The sequence below is a fragment of the Molossus molossus genome, unplaced genomic scaffold, assembly GCF_014108415.1.
Source record: "Molossus molossus isolate mMolMol1 unplaced genomic scaffold, mMolMol1.p scaffold_m16_p_7, whole genome shotgun sequence".
Taxonomy (NCBI): domain Eukaryota; kingdom Metazoa; phylum Chordata; class Mammalia; order Chiroptera; family Molossidae; genus Molossus; species Molossus molossus.
The window spans coordinates 78,809,828-78,830,914 of NW_023425401.1; the positions used below are offsets into that span (position 1 = coordinate 78,809,828).

The 21,087-nt window shown below is 34.5% G+C and overlaps 1 protein-coding gene across 4 annotated transcripts in view; it reads left to right on the forward strand.

The window, feature by feature from the left end:
- Positions 1 to 20,312, forward strand: part of CAPZA2 (capping actin protein of muscle Z-line subunit alpha 2) — a 107,707-nt gene extending 87,395 nt beyond the window's left edge. For 2 of the 4 annotated variants that reach the window (XM_036246682.1, XM_036246684.1), the window contains 6 exons: positions 3,012 to 3,218; positions 4,714 to 4,793; positions 9,808 to 9,886; positions 13,028 to 13,099; positions 18,162 to 18,224; positions 19,326 to 20,312. In XM_036246682.1, coding sequence (XP_036102575.1) covers positions 3,012 to 3,218; positions 4,714 to 4,793; positions 9,808 to 9,886; positions 13,028 to 13,099; positions 18,162 to 18,224; positions 19,326 to 19,466 — 642 coding nt within the window. In that variant the 3' untranslated portion in view covers positions 19,467 to 20,312. Of the gene's footprint in view, positions 1 to 3,011; positions 3,219 to 4,713; positions 4,794 to 9,807; positions 9,887 to 10,088; positions 10,239 to 13,027; positions 13,100 to 18,161; positions 18,225 to 19,325 lie in introns of those variants that run through there. The other 2 variants (XM_036246683.1, XM_036246685.1) reach the window with 2 other exon arrangements.
- Positions 20,313 to 21,087: the final 775 nt, after the last annotated feature.

The following is a 21,087-nucleotide window of genomic DNA, read 5'->3' on the forward strand; positions in this document are numbered from 1 at the left end:
TGTCTTCTTGAAACACATAAAACCAGATCTGAACAATGGATTCTTTTTTTTTTTTTTAATTCTCATCTGAGGATATTTTCTTATTTATCTTCAGATACAGTGGGAGGGAGGGAGAGAGAGAAAGAGAGAGAGAGACACATTGACTGGTTGCCTCCCACAGTACCCGGACCAGGGCTGGGGACCAAACCGGAACCAAAATCTGTGCCCTTAACCGGAATCGAACCTGCAGCTCTTTGGTCCACGAGCCGGCACTCTAACTGCTGAGCCATTCTGGCCAGGGCTTATTTTGAGATAAAAAGTTAAATTATTTAAAAATTACTAATGTGCCCTGGCCAGTTTGGTTCAGCGGTTAGAGCGTCGGCCTGCGGTCCTGAGAGACCCGGGTTCAGTTCCCGCTAAGGGCACGTACTTCGGTTGCAGTTTGTCCCCGGCCCTGGTCGGTTGTGCGGGTGGCAGCCACTCGATGTGTTCCTTTCACATCGATGTTTCTCTCTCTCTCTCTGTTCCTCTCTCTCCCTCCCACTCTACCTGAACAAAAAATGGAAAAATGTCCTCGGGTGAGGATAAAAAAAAAAATTACTAATGTAATGCAGTCTGATTACAAAATATTAATTTAATATACTGATTATAATATTGAATACAATAGTTTTTTAATTGGTCAGAATTTTTATAAGGTGTATGTGAAAAATACATGCTTAAAAAATGTAAGAACAGTAAGACGTGGGAATTGCCTTACTAGATAACACAAGAAACTTTACAACCAATATAAAGTTAATTCAGGGTTGTAATCTATAGAGTAGATGAATAAATCAGTATAACAGCATATAGAACAAGGATTTAGTCCCAATATATATGAAAATTTTTATATGTGACAGGGTTATAATTTAGACGTATAATGAAAGATACTGCACAACTGCTTTCTATCAAGAAAAGGTTAAGTTGAACCTCTATCTCATACAATATCCAGAAATAAATTTCAGTTGGTTAGAATGTTGTCCCATACACCAAAAGGTTGCAGGTTCAGTATCAGTCAGGACACATGTCTAGGTTGCGATTCAATCCCAGTTGGGGCGGGTACAGGAGGCAACAAATGATCATTTCTCTCTTTCCCCCTCTCTCCTTTCCTTTCCCCATTCCTCTCTAAAAAGTCAATAAATGTCCAGGGGTGAGGATTAAAAAAATTTTTTTTTTAATTTGTAAAAGTGACTAAAATTTTAAAAACATGCAAGATAGGGACAGGGGAGACCATATTAAATAAGACCGGAAACCCAGAAACTATAAAAAGAAAAGATGGGCATTTTGCTAACAATTATTTTAACTATAGAATGAAAGAGATACCTTAAAGCACTCTTATAAGTGAATAAGAAAAAAAAAAGAGAGAGAAAAATACAAAAATATTAAAGGATATCTGCTCAGAAGAGCAAATGGCTCACTAAATATCAAAAGATATCTAGATCTGTCAGAAGTCAAATACAGTGACGAGATGTATTTTGTACCCATCAGACAGAAAGAAAAAAAAATAGAATCGTATTCCTATTGATTGTGATAATGTGAAGGGAAACATATGTCATATATTATTTGTAAAAATCTGGTTATAGTCATTTTTTGGAAAACAACCTTGAACTCTGTCCCCACTACCAGTGATCTGTTTAAGAGAAATAGAAGCTTCCAATGGAAATAAAAGCTTCAGTAGGTTAAAATATATGTACAGTAATACTTATTTCAACCTTTTTGTTATTGTTGTTAATCCTCACCTGAGGATATTTTTCCATTGAATTTTTTTTTTTTTTTTTTTTTTAGACTGGAAGGAAGAGGAGGCGAGAGAGAGAAACATTAGTATGAGAGAGACACAGGGATTGGTTGCCTCCTGCAGGACCCCGATCCCTGACTGGGTCAGGGATTGAACCTGAGACCCTTCGATTTGCATGCTGACACTCTAACTGCTGAGCCAAATCTGCCAGGGCTATTTCAGCATTTTTAATGTGCCCTCACTTCCCCCAAAAAAGAAAACAGCCTGGAAATAAAGAGATTGCCCATCAATAGTGGAATGGCAGAATAGATTGTTATATCCACATTATGGGATATCTTGCATATCTTAAAAAAGAGTGGTGAGAGGTATACCAGTTGACTTTGAAAATTTCCATAAGGTATTGATGTGGAAAAAAGCTAGATGCAGAAAAAATGTGTGTGTGTGCATGTATTTGTACTCTATTCATATAAAACAGTAACCAAAAATAAAATGTATGTATATATAGATGTGTATATATTTATCTAGGTAGGATTGCTTATATGACTGAAAGAAGTATAGAAGGATACATTCTGTATTTTCATGATTTACATCAGAGAGATGGGGAACTCCTGACATAGATAAGGAGTCAAAAATTAGGAGAGTTGCTACAGAAGGAAAATAACTTTTTAAAATAAAGCACAAATGTCGAATTTATGCATATGTAATATAAATGTACATAAATGAATAAATTACATTTCAAAAAATTTGGAAATCAGTAGAAAATAACTGTCGATGATTAGCTTATAAAAACAGGAGAGTGGCACTTTACAGTGGATGAAATTGTGGTCCCAGCAGCAATGTAGGAAACACTGAAGAGGAGTCTGACTAGATTAAAACTATTTTTGTAAACATCTTCATCAAGATTATTATCACTTTCTTAGATTTGAGGAACTGGAGACTGATAACAGAAACAGTAAGCTGTTCACGGTTCTCAAAAGAACTTGACTCCAATAATGTATTAGAAGAAACTTTTTTCCCACTAGGAGCTACAAGTTATATTAGATCAGATACACTGATCCAAGCTGAATAAGAGTAGCCTCATTGTCTTTATAGTCTACTCATTTGAAGTATTATAGTTGTGCCATATAGTTAAACCAGTTGTTTGGAGTAGGTTTATTTTATAGTTTAAAGGGAAAAGCTTAAGTGAATGTATATTAATATATATCAGTACTCAAATGCTATTTTAAATACTTTTTCCCCAAAATTGATTATGTCATTGAAGGTGTTGATAACAGAACATGGTGATGTGGGAAATGGAAAGTTTTTGGATCCAAAAAACAGAATCTGTTTCAAATTTGATCACTTAAGAAAGGAAGCAACTGATCCAAGACCCTATGAAGCAGAGAATGCAATTGAATCATGGCGAACTTCAGTAGAAACTGCTCTTCGAGCGTATGTAAAAGAACATTATCCAAATGGGGTCTGCACTGTAAGTCATCATTGAAAGTCACCTTTTCCTTTTGTCTTCTGACCGTATTTTTATGATCTGAAATTAACAGTAACTTATAGAACTGACATTTCATAACTTGCCATTTTTTTGAAGTAAATATTTTCAAAAATGTTTACTATTATGATAGCCCAGAATGGGAAAATGCTGTACCTTGAATTAAATACAAGTAGGAATTCTGATATACTGATTAAAGGAACATGATTATGATGAGATTTTTTAATCTCATGTTCATGACAATAAGTTTCTATCAAGTTTCTCTTAGTTATGAGATCTTAGAACAATAAAATTATTTGGAAGTGGAATCATTTTGTGTGTTTTAAAATAAAATTTCTTATGTTTTACAATGTTCTTTCATAGGTTTAAGCTATTTTTATTTTTCCAGAATGAAATATTTTAGAAAGTAGGAGGGCTTTTAAAATTTTTTCTTTCATAAGATTGTACTCAGATAAGCTTTTTAGTTGTCCACAGTCTGTTTGTACTTCTATGATCTCCATAGCCGGAGTGATCTTTTGAAATGCCGATCAGATCATGAAAATTTCTTGCTTAAAATCCTTCACTGATTTCCCATTAACACTTAGGATATAATCTAGACTTCTGAATATGGCTTTCAAGGCCCTATGGACCTCTGCCTACCTCTCCAGCCTAAGGGGACCATAAATCTTGGTTTATACCTGCTGTTCCAACATAATTAATATTACCAATAGAACACTATTTCATTCTTAGAGATTTCCTCGTTAAGACAAAAATTTACATGGGCCCTTTTAGTATCTAGCTCTGAATAATTATTTGAGAAATATAGCAGTATAACCTAAAATACCTTATAAATTCTTTGAATTATAACTTGTTGATTAAGATTATTTTGGAAGAGTAACTCAAAAATAGAGTGGTTAGATTGGGTTAGTGAGTTTCTCACTTGTTCCTGGGGGATTGAAAGCCACAATTTATTCATTACTTCTAAAACAGTAATCAAGGGGTAAAATAACACCATCATACCATTATAGACATTCTCTTAACAATCTTTCTTAGTTATAAGTAACTTTCTCATCTCTATCTGGATACTTTTTTAAATGACTAGAGAAATTGCAGTCCCTAACATTGTGAAGTAAACAAAGATGATCATCACAATCTAAATCCAGTTTTTATTTGCATGGAAACAGTCAGATTGGTATCTATATGTTTACACTTCTTCTGATACTGTACTTACGTTCGGAATGAAAAGTACAGTGTGAGGTGTCGAATGTTTATGATTACTTTAGAGTACAGTCAGGTTTACTCAGTAAATTGAATTTTATTAATTGTGAATTCTTTTATGATCCACTAAGAATCTGTGATTAATTGTTCACATCTGAGCATTATATGTTCCCGCCAAAGCGCTATACAATTTTCAGTATCTTATAGATGTTTAAAGTTGAACTTTCTGTGGCCCTAAATTCCCTCTTGTGTTTATTTTTATTTTTATTTTTTTGCCATCAAGGTGTATGGTAAAAAAATAGATGGACAGCAAACCATTATTGCTTGCATAGAAAGCCATCAGTTCCAAGCAAAAAACTTTTGGTAAGTTAAAACTTTTGTGTTTTAGGGAATTTTGACATTGTTTATATTCTTGTCAAAGGTTCTTGCTTTATTGATTGAGCTTATACCTGGTCTTTTGTGTATGATTGACTAAGAGCAATCTAGACACAGTGTAAAACTTTAGCTTTTTTATGACCCAGAGATTCCACTTCTGAGTATATATATGAAAAAACCCAAAACACTAATTTGAAAGGATATATGCACCCCTATGTTCATTGCAGCATTATTTACAGCAGTTAAGATACCGAAGCAACCCCAGGTGCCCATCAACAGACAATTGGATAAAGAAGTGGTACATAGATACAGTGGAATATTACTCGGCCATAAAAAAAGGATGAAATCTTAACCATTTGCAGTAGCCTGGATGGACCTACAGGGGATTATGCTCAGGCCAATGTCAGTCGGAGAAAGACAAATATGATTTCACTTATAGTTAGAGTCTAAAGAAAAAAATAAATGAACAAACAAAATTGAAACAGAATCATAGAAACAGAGAGTGAACTGATGGTTGCCAGAAGAGAGGGACTTGGGGGACTGGGTGAGAAAGATGAAGGGATTAAGAAGTACAAATTGAGCCTGGCTGGTGTGGTCAGTGGTTGAGCGTCGACCCATGCACCAAGAAGTCGCCAGTTTGATTCCTGGTCAGGGCACATGCCCAGGTTGTGGGCCAAATTCCCAGTGGGGGGCATGCAGGAGAGAGCCATTCAATGTTCTCTCTCATCAATGTTGCCATCTCTCTCTCTCTCTTCTTTCCTCTCTCTAAAACCAATAAAGAAAAAGAAGTACAAATTGGTAGTTATAAAATAATCATGGGGATATAAGTAAAGCATAGGGAATATAGTCAGTAGTGTTGCAATAACTGTATATGGTGCCAGTTGGGGTACTGGAAATATTGAGGGGAACACTATGTAAAGTATATGATTGTCTAACCACTAAGCTGTATATCTGAAACCAATACAAAATAAAACTGGGGGAAAAGTAACCTTCAGCCTTTTGATATAAGAACAGCATCTGCTCTTTAATCAGCCTAATTATTTAAAGGTAGCAGTAAATTGCCTGGCCCGTGTGGCTCAGTGGATTGAGCATCATCCCATGGACTGAGAGGTCCCGATTCAATTCCCGGTTAGGGCACACGCCCAGGTTGTGGGCTCAATCCTCAGTTGGGGTGCCGTGCAGGAGATAGCCAATTCATGTTTCTCACATTGATGTTTCTATCTCTCTGTCTTAAAAAAAAAAATTTTTTTTTAATAAATTTAAAAAATAATAAAGGTAGCAGTAAATCCATTGAAAAGATCATGGGAGCGTGTTGAGTGCTTTTAGAAATTAGCAAGCACCATCCTAAAGGAATATGGGTGCCTGTGAGCAGACCAGTTGGAGGCCCATGTGCTCATTAAGAGAAGGGGTTGTTTCTGATTGAGACTTTTATGAAAGAGGAGAACAGTTATAAATGGAAGAATTATAGATTTTTTTGGTGAACTTCAGGGGCTTTGAAGTAGATATTTTCATGTGGATTGCCTTGTGCCTGGTTAGCCAATGTGAGGAAGTAATGACATATTTTATACAGTGAGGCAAATTATAATATCGTCTTATAATTTTTTGTATAAATGGTTTGACTTTTCCTTATAAAAGTCTACTCCTCTAAAGCACTGACTTGCCCTATTAATCTTTGATCTTTGACAAGTTGTTAGGCCTTTTTATTAAACAACACTGTTTCTGAGATATCTTTTATTACAAAATTCTGGGGCTCTCCAAGACTTTATAAGTTCAGAATTAAATGAAATCTTTATCTTTATCCCCCTTTTGAGTTAATACATGCTATCGTCATTAGAGTAAGTATGGTCATAATATATGCCTTTTAAGTATATTAGTCTTTGATTTGTTAATCAGGTTGGTTGTTGGTGCTCCTGAAAGTTATCAGTAATCCCTATGGGCCAGTTTGATCTGTAGTCCAGGCTTGCTCTACTATTTAACCATCTCAGAAATAAATAAATGCAAGGTTACAAAGTTAACCAAGAACATTTGGAGGAATGCAGATACATTATCACTGAAGGAAAATCAATTTCATATATAAACATGCCTGATGACAAGCTACAGTCACTTAAAGATTCTGGTGTACAAAGTTACTTTTAAGGACTTTATTTATATATATATATATATGTAGTATCTCCATTTTAGTCTTAAAAAACCTGTAGCATTAATCTACCAGTATGCTAAAGAAATAAATCTGTACAAAATCACTATTAATTTATGCTATTTGTGCCAGGATATGTTAATAAAATCAATCTTATTGAAATTGAATTACTTAAAGGAAAATTCATGTTACTCAGTTTTACCAGAAAGTGTATTTGGAGATGTTATAGTAAATTTATTAGTTTTCAAAAATATAATTTATTTGAGCTCTAGCATATATAAAATGAAGATAATGTCTGTCCTTGAGTTTTCTGTTCTCACTATTTTACTTTACATACCTGAATTTTTTTTCTAAGCTACCACTATGGATATTATATCATTGAAGTTAAAAATCGTTTCCAATTAAAATTTATATGATATTCCAAGTGCTAAATATCACGTATCACAATAATATCATTAAAATCTAAATATTTTGGTACAAAGAAATATACTTCAATTCACTTATAGTAGAGGTGGAATAAAAATCAGAAAATATTAGTCATGATTGTTTTGTAGATTTTACTATGAACATTCTCTTCTCGGTCTCTACTATTTTCCTAATGTCTAGCAGTATCGGGGGCCTTAATAAATGTTTGTTGTAATTTATAATTACAGCATTAAAGACTAGGACATCTTGACTGTTTACACCATTGATGGAAGGGTACTCTCAGTATCATTTACTATTACTATATAAATAATTTCTTTGGAAGGATCTTTTGAAATAATTCTCCAATTCATATTATTACTTGATTTGAATTTTTATTTCTTTTCACAATCAGTGATATATGCATGTTGTCAATGATAAATCAGAAGCATATATGCTTAGAACTCACTAGTACTTGATACTAATAAGTAAATGAAAAGATTAACTTCTTTTTGGAATTACGAAATAAAATTAATAGTCCTAGGTTTTTTTCCAGTTAAGCTTCAATGTATAATTTTAGATGAGTCACTAAAAATCAAGACATGTTACACAATTCTCTTTTATTTTATACAACATATCTGTTCTAATAATAGTACTTTTCAAATGATAAATGTTAACTTTGGGTATGAGAGTCATCATTTTGCATATTTTTATGATTAGTTAGGCTGCAGAAATATCTAAAAGAACCCTCAAATAATTTTATACCAAAGTCAGTATAGTGATCTATTAGCCCTGTAATTATTTTAGAAATGTATACTGTTCGTAAAAATCTAACAGGCCCTGGCTGGTGTGGCTCAGTGGTTACAGGGTCAGCCCAAGTACCAAAGAAGGGTCTTGGGTTCAGTTCCCAGTCTAAGATACCTACCTGAGTTGCAAGTTCAATCCTGATTGGGTATGTGCTGGCAGCAACCAGTCGATGTGTGTGTCTCTCTCTCCCTCCCTCTCTCTATGTCTTTCCCTCTCTCCCCCTTCCCTCCTTCCCTTTTATTCTCTCTAAAAATCGGTTGAAAAAATATCTTGGGTGAAGCCCTGGCCGGTTTGGCTCAGCGGTTAGAGCGTCGGCCTGCGGTCCGGAGAGACCCGGGTTCGGTTTCCACTAAGGGCACGTACTTCAGTTGCAGTTTGTCCCCGGCCCTGGTTGGTCGTGCGGGTGGCAGCCACTCGATGTGTCCCTTCACGTCGATGTTTCTCTCTCTCTCTCCCTTCCTCTCTCTCCCTCCCACTCTATCTGTACAAAAAATGGAAAAATATCCTTGGGTGAGGATAAAAAAATATATATATATATCTTGGGTGAAGATTAACAACAACAAAAAATACTAACAGGCACAGCCCCGGCCGGTTTTGCTCAGCAGTCGGCCTGCAGTCCAGAGAGACCCGGGTTTGGTTCCCACTAAGGGCACGTACCTCGGTTGCAGTTTGTCCCTGGACCTGGTTGGGTCGTGTGGGTGGCAGCCACTCAATGCGTCCCTTTCACATCGATGTTTCTCTCTCTCTCTGTCTCTCCCTCCCTCCCACTCTGTCTGAACAAAAAATGGAAAAATGTCCTCGGGTGAGGATAAAAAAATACTAACAGGTACATGTTGGCATATCAGAATATCTTTAGCATGCAAAGAGCAAGTAAAGGTACAAAGAAAAGGAGTTGCTATGAAAGGCTACCAGGGAAAAAAAGGATAAAATTTATTACCTGGGAGACAGAAAAGAATACCATGCCTGTTGCTTGTTGTAACTTCACAATTTTCTACCATGATGTACGCGTATATTCATTTGTATACCAAAAATCATTTCAGGAAGTGGGAGGAAAGTGTGCTTTTGATATTAAAACTTTAAACCTAAAGTTGGAAAAGGGAAGAGAAAAATCTGATGCTTATCATTCTTTATAGCCCTTCTCTTTTCAGATATCAAAACTTCCTTAAGAATATTATATTATTGCTCTGCCCAGTGTGGCTGAGTTGGCTGGGCATCGTCCCATGCCCTAAAAGATGGCCATTCGAGGCACATGCCTGAGTTGTGGCTTGATCCCCAGTAGGAAGCAGCTGAATGTTTTGCTCTCATTTCAATGTTTCTCTCCCTCTCCTCTCTCTCTTAAAAAAATAATCAATTAAAGAAAAAAATGTGTAGTACTCTCCATTCTTTTTAAATTATTTGGTACTTTGTATCACTCAGTTAATGTTAAACTGCATCTGAACATTTATTCATTTTGTTCATAATTAAAACATAAGTGAGTCCATTGAAGAAATAGCTTCAAATGTTTCTCTAAAAGTAGCTTATATGTTTTAATTAAATTAATATCCAGGATTCATCCCCCATCTCTCTCAGATTGTAACATTAATTTTAAATCTAGAACTTAAAATTTATTCAGATTATTTTCCTTACCTGTTTACAGCTGCTGTTTTTATTTTTAAGGAATGGTCGTTGGAGGTCAGAGTGGAAGTTTACAATCACTCCTTCAACCACTCAAGTGGTTGGCATCTTGAAAATTCAGGTATGAAATAAAAAGAATTTGTTTAGTGAGCTCTAAATGATTCTGAGTAGAAAAACAATGACTCGTAAGTTTACATTTTCATAATATACAATAACCATTTCTTTTTCAGATCTTTCTGTTGAGGTAATTGGAAAAACAAGTAGTACTAATTTTATCTTTCTTAAAAATGTTTTTATTGTTTGTGTGTTTTTTTTTTTTTTAGAGAGAGGAGAAGGGAGAAAAAGAAAATCAGTGTAAGAAATACATCAATCTGTGGCATCCTGCATGCCCCCTACTGGGGATTGAGCCCACAACCCGGACATGTGCCCTGACTGGGAATCAAACCGGGACCTCTTAGTTCATGGAAACGCTCAATCCACTGAGCCACACCAGCCAGGCTGATTTTATCTTTTAAATAACCTTTAATTCATTATCCATAGTCAACAAGAATCTGCAAATATAATTGACAGATTCTAAAAACACAGCTAAAATTAGGTGCTATCATTTGGTCTGCTGTTTATATAATTTGTTCATGTAAGCATCTTCTGTTTGTCATTTCAATTGGTTGGAGTTGGGTGAAGTATGATATTAATATAAGTGTGTTTAGATCAGTGAACCTTCCTAATGCCACGACCCTTTAATACAGTTCCTCATGTTGTGGTGACCCCCAACCATAAAATTATTTTTGTTGCTGCTTCATAACTGCAATTTTGCTACTGTTATGAATCGTCATGGAAATATGTGTTTTCCAGTGGTCTTAGGCGACCTCTGTGAAAGGGTAGTTCAATCCCCAAAGATGTCACGACAATCCACAGGTTGAGAACCACTGGTTTAGATCTATAAATATATGTATTATATGTATATTAATATATGTCCATAGTACATATATAAGTATCTTATGTACTCGTATTTAGGCTTCTTATATGAAATCCCTTAAAACTGAATTCTTTGGCCTAATGTAAGCTCAAATTTTTATAGAGAAGACTATTTGATAGCTAAGACCAAGTATTTCAATATAGATAGTAATAAATAAGTTAAAGGAAAATACTCACTAGTCTTTTTTTAATCTTGGTTCACACATTCAGTACATTTGTTGATCAACTATCATGAAAGATATTGTATTGTGCCAAGAGCCATAAAGGAATAAAGGTGAATTAGACACTGCTACTCTATCATCTGGCTCCAATATACATTTCTAATTTCTAGTCCTATATACTATTACTTTTATGTCTTAGTGACTGTCCTTTAGGGGCTACAGAAATGAAGTTAAGAGTATGGATTTTGAAAACAGACTGCCTGGGTTTGAATCCTAGCTCTGCCAGTTACTAGTTGTGTGATATCAGAAAGTCATTTAAGCTTTTTTTTCTCATCAGCTAAGAAACACACACACACAATAAAAAAGCTCATTTAACTATTTAAAGATTAGTTAAAATGGACAAAAAAGTTAAAATAGAGGAAGACATAAAGTGTTTAATGAATGGTAGCCATTTTTGTTGACATTCTTCCTTCAGTTAGGTGTCAGCAGCTCTCGTCTTTTTTTTGTAAAATGCTGTCCCTGGTGGACCAAAGCTTGTTGAGAGCTAGGATTTGTCTGGTTCATATTTCTATTTTGAACACTTAGCATTATGTCTGGCATAGAATCATTGCTTTATTTTGTTGAATTGCTAGACTTTTTGCCATCCCCTAATCCATTTTTCATATTTCCATCAGGAAAGATGACTTTTAAAATTTAAATCTGGATGTGTTTCTTGCCTGCTTATGACCCCTTTTAGCAGTATACTCTCATGTATTAGATAGTCCGGACATATTTACGTGGCATTCAAGGCCCAAAGTTGGCTTGTTCCCTACCTGTATGTATACCTCCATCCACTTCTCTTCCTCCCTGACCTCACACACATTCCATCCATAAGTACCTCCAGGCCTTCCTAAAGTATGCTGTTCTCTAAGCTTGGTTTCCTTTATCTTCCCTGATTTGTCTGTCATTTTGCTAAATCCAAGTGCAGTGTTGTCTCTTTTTTGAAGTCCTTTTTTATGAGTAGAGAGAGTCTGAAGTATTACTTACTTAAAAAAAATTTTTTTTCTTTATTTTAGAGCAGCATTTCTCAACCTGTGGGTCGCGACCCCTTTGGGGGTGGAACGACCCTTTCACAGGGGTCGCCTAAGACATAACAGTAGCAAAATTACAATTATGAAGTAGCAATGAAAATAATTTTATGGTTGGGGGTCACCACAACATGAGGAACTGTATTAAAGGGTTGTGTCATTAGGAAGGTAGAGAACCACTGTTTTAGAGATAGAAACATTGATGAGAGAGGACATTGATTGGCCGCCTCCTGCATGTCCCCCACTGAGGTTTGGGCCCACAACCTGGGCATGTGCCCTGACTGGAAATCAAACTGGCAACCTCTTAGTGCATGGGTCAAAGCTCAACCACTGAGCCAAATCGGCCGAGCTAATTTACTTTATACATACCTGTTATGTTGTGTTGCAATATGTCAGGGACTTTTTTTTTTTACATGTTTTTATTGATTTTTTTTAGAGAGAGCGGAAGGGGGAGAGAGATAGAAACATAGATGAGAGAGAAACATTGATCAGCTGCCTCCTTCATGCCCCTCACTGAGGATCAAGCCTACAACCCAGGCATGTGCCCTTACCCGGAATCGAATTGGTACCTCTCAGTTCCTAGGATGATGCTCAATCCACTGAGCCAAATCGGGACGGCAAGGGACTATTTTTAAAAAGATGTGTATCCCTAGAACCTTCTTAGTAGAAGGCATATGTAGTAATCACTCAGTGTTTAGTGAATAAATTTATGTCTGAATTTGAGGAATTAAATGATTGGTAGAAATATACAATAGAGGAGCAGGAGTATTGTGAGCTCAGTTTTGGAAATATTGAATTTAGGTATCAGTAGAATATCTATGAGGTAAAAATGTCCAGCAATCAGGTTAATGGAAGGTTTGCATGGGTGATTACAGGAACTGCTAGCTAGTCTTCTTACTAGATTGAGGGCAGGAAGTCTTACTGGGGTTTAAAAGGTTGGGAGTTCATCAGAGAAGTCTAGATTACAGCTGAAATTGATAGTCATGTGATTGTTGAAGTCATGAGGATAATAATGGTTCCTGCCTATAGTATGGTTTCTGCAATTTCTTTTTTTAATAGGTTCATTATTATGAAGATGGTAATGTTCAGCTAGTGAGTCATAAAGATATACAGGATTCCCTAACAGTGTCTGTAAGTAATTAATTCTAAAATACAATTTAAACAATCTAATACTTCTATAAAACCAGAACCGTTTTGGAAGTAACATTTTAAGTGATATTTCTGCTTCAGATTCAAGTGTTTTCTGATAGATTAAAGATGATAAGTAATGGAAATTAGCGGCTTTATTGAGATATAATTGACATACTATTCAATTCACCCAGTTAAAGTGTAAAATTCTGTGTTATTTAGTATGCTAACAGGATTGTACAATAATCAACACAGTCTAATTTAGAACATTTTTTTCCTCTAAAAATTTGGTACCCATTATCAGTCCTTCCCCATTCCCCGCCACCAACCTTTTCCCCAAACCACTCTCAGGCCTAGGCAACCATGAATTAATTTTCTAACTATGGATTTTGCCTATTCTTGACCTGTCGTATAAATGGAATCCTATAATACGTGGTCTCTTCTGACTGGCTTTTTTTTTTTCACTTAGCATGGTTCTCAGGGTTCATTCCTATTGGAGCAAGTATCAATATTTCATTCCTTTTTATTGACAAAATAATATTCCATATACCACAGGTAGATGCGGACCATTTGTGTTGTTTTTTCCATTTTTGCTGCTATGAACCTTCATGTACAATTTTTATGCAGACATTTGTTATAGTTTCTCTTTGGTATATATGTGGCAGTAGAATTGCTGGGTCATATGGGAGTTCTATGTTTAACCTTTTGAAAAACTGCCAGACTATTTCCAAAGTGGCTGCATCTTTTTACATTTCTGTCAGTTGTATATGAGGGTTCCAATTTTTTCACATCCTCATCATAATTTATATATTTTTAGTTATAGCTATCCTAGTTGGTATGAAATGGCATCTCATTGTGGTTTTTATTTACATATTTCTGATGTATAATGATAATAAGCATCTTTTCATGTTATTTATTATTCATTGATGTATTAAAAATGTCTATTCAGATCCTTTACCTATTTCTTTTTTTAATTAATTTTTGTTACAGATGTTTTTCCTTTTCCCCATCAAGACACCCTCCTCCCCATCCAGCCTCCCATCCCCCCCCCCCCCCCCAGCATTCTTGTCTATGTCCATTGGTTACACATACATGCATATAAGTTCTTTGGTTTATCTCATCCATCCCTCCCGCCCCCCTTCTCTCAGATTCGTCAATCTGAACAATACTCCTTATGTCTCTGGATCTATTTTGTTCATCAGCTTTTTTTCTTCATTATATTCCACAAATAAGTGAGATCATGTGGTACTTGTCTTTCTCTGATTGGTTCATTTCACTTAGTATATTGCTCTCCAGGTCCCTCCATGTCATCTCAAAGTATAAGAGATCTCTCTTTCTTACATCTGCATAGTGTTCCATTGGGTATATGTACCACAGCTTTTTAATCCACTCATTTGTTGATGGACACTTGGGCTGCTTCCAGATCTTAGAAATTATAAATAGTGCTGCTGTGAACATAGGGGTACATATATTCTTTCTGATTGGTGTTTCAGGCTTCTTAGGATATATGCCTAGAAGTGGGATCACTGGATCAAATGGCAGATCAATATTCAATTTTTTGAGGAAACACCATATTGTTTTCCATAGTGGTTGCACCAGTCTGCATCCCCACCAGCAGTGTACTAGAGTCCCCTTTTCTCCACACCCTCACCAGAACTTGTATTTTGATGATTTGTTGATGGCAGCCATTCTGGCAGGTGTGAGGTGATACCTCATAGGTGTTTTAATTTGCATCTCTCTGATGATTAGTGATGTTGAGCATTTCTTCATATGTCTCTTGGCATTTGTATGTCCTGTTTGGAGAGGTGTCTCCTTAGGTCCTGTGCCCATTTTTTAATTGGGTTCTTTGTCTTCCTTTTGTAGAGTTGTATGAAGGCTCAATATATTTTGAAAATTAACCCTTTATCGGAAGTATCGTTGGCAATTATGCTCTCCCATATAGTGAGTTTCCTTTCCATTTTGATGGTGGTTTCTTTTGCTGTGCGGAAGCTTTTAATAGTTTGATGTAGTCCCATGTATTAATTTTGCCTTTGTTTCTCTTGCCTAAGGCGATATTTCAGTGAAAATTCTGCTACGTATAATGTCTGAAATTTTGTTGCGTACATTTTCGTCCTAGGATTTTTATGGATTCATGAGTCACATTTAAGTCTTTTATCCATTTTGAGTTTATTCTTTTGTATGGTGTAAGTTGTTAGTCTAGTTCCGTTTTTTTGCATGTAGCTGTCCAGTTTTCCCAACACCATTTTTTTTTTAATTTTATATTTTTATTTATTTTTTTGTTACAGATATTTCACCATTTTTACCCCATTGGCACCCCCCTCCCCACCCCACCCCCGCCCCGTCCCCGGCTTAGTTGTCCATGTCCATTGGTCATGCATACATGCATATAAGTTCTGTGGTTTATCTCTTCCCACCCCACCCACCCCCTCTTCTGAGGGATGTCAGTCTGTGCCCTACTTCCATGTTTCTGGGTCTACCGTATTCCTCAGACTGTTATGTTCATTATATTCCATATATAAGTGAGATCATCTCTCTGATGATTAGCCAACACCATTTATTAAAGAGGCTGTCTTTACTCATTGCATTATCTTGCCACTTCTGTGACATATTAATGGAGCATAATGTCTTGGATCAATTTCTGGGTTCTCTGTTTTAATTTTCATCTCTCTGATTATTAGAGGTTGTGTTTTTATTGTTGAGTTGTAGTCGTTGGTTATATATTCTGGATTCATATGATCTATCACAAATATAATTTGCAAATTTTACCTCCCATTCTATATATGTTTTTACTGTCTTGATAGTATCATTTGCAGAACAGAATATTTCAGGTTTTTTTGTTGTTAATCCTCACCTGAAGATATATTGTTTCCATTGATTTTTAGAGAGAGTGGAAAGTGGGGGTTGGAGGATGGGTGAGGGAGAGAGAGAAATATCAGTGTGAGAGAGACACATTAGTTGGTTGCCTCCCACACACAGCCTACTGGGGCCAAGAATCATACCCATGACCCCTCAGTGTGGGGCTGACACTCTAACCACTGAACCACCAGCCACAGCAAAATTTCAGTTTTAACATAGTCCAGTTTGTTTCTTTTGTTACTTGTGCCTTTGGTATATTAATAGAAACCATTGCCTAACCCACAGTCATGAATGAAGATTTACCTTGAGTGTTTTTTCCTAAAAATTTTATAGTTTTAGCTCATAAATTTACATCTGTGATCCTGTACTTAACCTTTATGTTTGTACTGTATGCTTTTTTACCCCCTCTGTGTATTGGATTATGATTTAATGAAGTTTTCTAAAGTTCAGCTTTCAAATTCAAGAAACTTTGAACTTAGTTTTATTTTCCTGCGGAGTTTTTTTCACACATTCTTCCTGTTGCATGTGCAGTTATTTCTTTGTGGAATTTTGTTGCCTCACGGATATTAATAATATAACATTACAGTGACATTTTCCCATAAACAGTTGTGTTGTATACCTAAAAGTACCAGTATATTTTAAATATCAACTGCTAATATATTAAATTAGCTAACTTATGAAATGTTAAGGAACATTTTACTTTTAATTTATGAAAGCATTTGATTGAACATTAAGAAATATGTATGAATGAATGTGTTAAGCCAAATGCTACCTGAGAATAGTAGAAAACTGTATTTTTTTAAAGTTTTTATTAGCACTTAGGTGATTTCTGCTTTTTTCACTAAGTTGTAGGTTTCTTGCAAAATTTACCAGTAAAAGAAATTTATAGATGTCTGGTTCTCCTTGAGACATTATATCTGATTTAGTTCTTTATCATGATGAGCATACATACACTATTACTTGCTTAGCAGGGTACTTGATTATTAACTTCTTTGAGGAGCTTGACATTGGGCAAAGAATCTCCTTAAGAGACATTTGTCTATAAAATTATAGACTGTGGAGTTGTGAGAGATGGTTATTATAGTAATTAAACTTAACTAATATGTCAGTTTATACTGTTTTTTGGTTTTTTTTGAGGAGTGCGTTTTTCATTTTATTTTATAGTTTTCATTGTTCTAGCATTTTTGGACAGAGAAAAATGCGCCCATTATAGAAAAATAAATATATATGTGTAACTATACATAGTTGATTCTTAAACAATCTGGGGATTATTGGTACCAACCTTCTTCATAGTTAAAAATCTGCATATAACTTTTGACTTCCCCAAAACTTAACTACTAATAGTCTACTGTTGACCGTAACCCTTACCACTAACATAGACGATTATCACATATTTTGTATTTTATACATATTATATACTGTATTCTTACGGTAAAGAAAGCTAGAGAAAAGAAAGCATTATTAAGAAAATCATAAGGAAGAGAAAATAAATTTATAGTACTGTATTTATTTAAAAAAAAAACACACAAATATAAATGGGCGCCCACAGTTCAAACTCATGTCGTTCAAGGATCAACTATAAATTATCAATATATAATTTGAGAACTTCACATTAATTTGAGAATTTTACATTAACACTGTTTTATACAAAAGTTTAGATGTCCGTTAACTTTACCAGTGTTAGCAAAAATATCAAAGAAGTTCATGTGTTAGAAAGTTTTTAAAAATTCCAAAAACTATTTAAACAATACAGTAATTTCACCTTAAACTTGAAAATGTGTTCTTCCTAATTGGTAATATTTTTAATGTATTATTATGGCAGTAAATATTGTTCAGTAAATTAAACAATATTTAGATATAGTCATCAATTAGGAATCTGACTTTTTACCTATAAAGATTGTCTTTTGGAATGCATCTCAAGTGTTATTAATTGCATTTTCCAGCAATGTGTATTATTACAGTTTCTCTTTACTTAATCAGTGAAACACTGAGACCAACCTCATTCTATAGACTTTTCAAGCATTTTTACCTAGTTCCCCTTGGACTTACAATAATTCTCTTACAGTATTTTTCCTCTATTATAATTTCCATCTGTTATTTATTAAAGTATAACATGTTACCCATACATTTATTAGCATACCTATTTAAAAATAATAGAGGTATAGTTTTTAATTAATATTTTATTCAATTTTGGTTGTTTTTTATTCAGAATGAGGTACAAACAGCAAAAGAATTTATAAAGATTGTAGAAGCTGCAGAAAATGAATACCAGGTATGATTTTAAAAATTATTTTATCTATGTTTGCTTATAAATAATGGCACTGAAATTTTGATGTTAGTCATAAGCCTGAATTGTTTTCTTTGTTTCACTACAATAAGATGTCCTTTTTTTTTTTTTTTTTTTAATTTCTTTTTGCAGCTGTAGGAAACCAGCCTTTCGCTGGGGAAGTGCCATTTTATTTTATTTTATTTTATTTTATTTTTGGTACGTGCCCCTAGTGGAAACTGAACCCAGGATTCTCTGATCCGCAGGCCCACGCTCCAACCGCTAAGCCAAACTGGCCATGGCTAAGATGTAGTCTTTTTGTTTGTTTTTATTTCAAGGGCAAACTTGTGAAAGTGTAGGCAAAATTCAGAGTATTATTCAAAATATGTCAAGGTTTTAAATGATTGTTTTGTTTCTGATTGGAAATTTTAATTTAGGAAGTATTTCTCAAAGCACTTGGATTATGTGTAGTGTACTTAGATCATATTTTATTTTGTACTCTGCTTTTTACATTATTTATCAGCTTCTAGAATATACTCTTCAACATAACCGTTCAATTTGTGGATTGGCAAGTTTTCACTCCTTACAAACAGTAATTTATGAAATTGTTCTGAGTGAATAATAGTAAAATAGGTCCAAAATGAGGATGCACAAATGTTAACTCTTACAATTTTATTTTATTGCATCTAATTATTCAAAATGATTATAAGCTTTTTCTTTTAGCTGCCCTTTTTTTTTAAAGTACATTTTTATTGGTTTTTTTAGAGAGAGAGGAAGGGAGGGAGAGGAAGAGAAAGGCAATGGATCTCTTGCCTCCTGCACACCCCCTACTGGGAATGGAGCCCAAAACCCAGGCATGTGCCCTGACTAGAAATCAAACCGGGACCTCTCAGTCCTTGGGACAACGCTCAGTCCACTGAGCCATACTATCCCGGATCTTTTAAATACTTTTGAACAGCTTTTAAAACCATATTGGGGGTTTTATTTTACTTTTAAAAGCAATGAAACAGGATGCTTAAATAAAGTTTTTTCCTAAAACATCTATGTGTTTTATAAATTGTTCTGTTCCTTTTATTTCATTGAACGTGTAACTATTGTTTTTCACAGACTGCCATCAGTGAAAATTATCAGACAATGTCAGACACTACTTTCAAAGCCTTACGTCGACAATTGCCAGTTACACGCACCAAGATTGATTGGAACAAGATCCTCAGCTACAAGATTGGCAAAGAGATGCAGAATGCATAAGCTAAAGATTGCATGATTGGATCATTTTAGTGTTTTTTTTTTAATTACTGCAAAATTACTCATAACTATCAAGCTACCCTAGTCAAGTGGGCTGTTGCCATTTAAAGATCACAGTAATTAGTTTGGTTAGAGCACAAAGCTTAGCTAAGCAACCATTATTTTTTATTTCTTTTGTTCAAAGAGAATTGAGAATCAATTTAGTTTAAATGTCTTTTCACTTTCTCTTATGACTTTCTTACAATGACGAGATGATTCCTCTAGTTTAATGTTAAAAGTTTTTGAAGTGTTTCAAAAATATTTTACTTACCATAATCCTAAAATTGTTGCCTTTTGGTTTATGAAGTGTGTAACTTTTGATATTGCCCAGTTATTTTTAAAGGTGTCAATAATGGACTTTCTAGTTTAAGGTGGTTGATGGATTTAGCCATATATGCTGCTAAAGAAATTGTCTACCTTTTCCCCCTCACTTCTTCCATTTATGTAAGATTGAGATTAGAGGAAAAGCATTTTGTATATCAGTTGTGTTTAAAGCTTTCAAAAAGTTATTTAGCTAGCTTAGTGTTTAACTAAACTTTTTTAAACAAGGCCAAGGTCTAATACTGTTTTGAGATTCTGGAATTAAATGAAAAAACTTATTTCAGAAGTACATTTTAATGCTTTTTTTCTTGTGATGCAGAGTAGCTTGTTCCTGAGTTATTTTTATCATAAAGCCACAAATGTATTATAACAAGGCAAATTGTAATATATATAATCCTGAACTCATGACCATGTCTCAGTTGATTTATTTTTTCTTGGATTGAAAAGTACTGAAATTCAATGCGACATTAAAATGAAAATTTTCTTATTTATTTGAGTAGAAAATCACTTACCAATGAGTCGTATGTTATTTTAAAATACTTTCTTTAAGTATTGTGATTCTTAACTAGTTGTAAATTAGAAAAACTGGGAGTACATAAGGTATGCAGTTACAGTCTAAATTTTTCCATCTTCCTGTGCATCATACGCATGTTTGTGATACTTTATAAAATTCATTTACAGATGCTACAGGGATTTCAAGCCTGTGGTGAATGTTAGTATGTACTATAGGGAGTGGAGTGGATTATGGTTTCATCAGTGGAGTACCACTTACTATACCGCAGTGGAATTCTTTCCTCGCATACTTCTGCAGATGCCTGGGCCTGGAAATGTTTTTGTTTTTTTAAAAACACCACTTTTATTATGTACAATAAAATATTTCACTAGCTTGAATTGTATAGATTTTTTAAATTTTTCTCAGTGAAAGCATATTGTTTTATTTCTTTTTAAAAATCACTGTTGGGCTTTGAAAGCATTGAAAATATAATATGAAATTATGACATTTTCTGTTAAATCGTTTTCTCTAATTTTAAAATACAAGTTTTGTCATATTGGGATTCCTGAAGAAAATGAATTGGCAAATTTAAGAGATTTTCAACAGTCTGATGATGATTATGAAGTAAATACTACATGAAGCTTTAATTGATTAGCTCAGCTGTATCAATTGGGTTATTGTGGGTTTGTATCCCCCAAAGTTCAATTGTTTTGGCTCTGTTTTATGACCTAGAATGCTTTCTTTGAAAATACATATAACTTTTTAATGTGA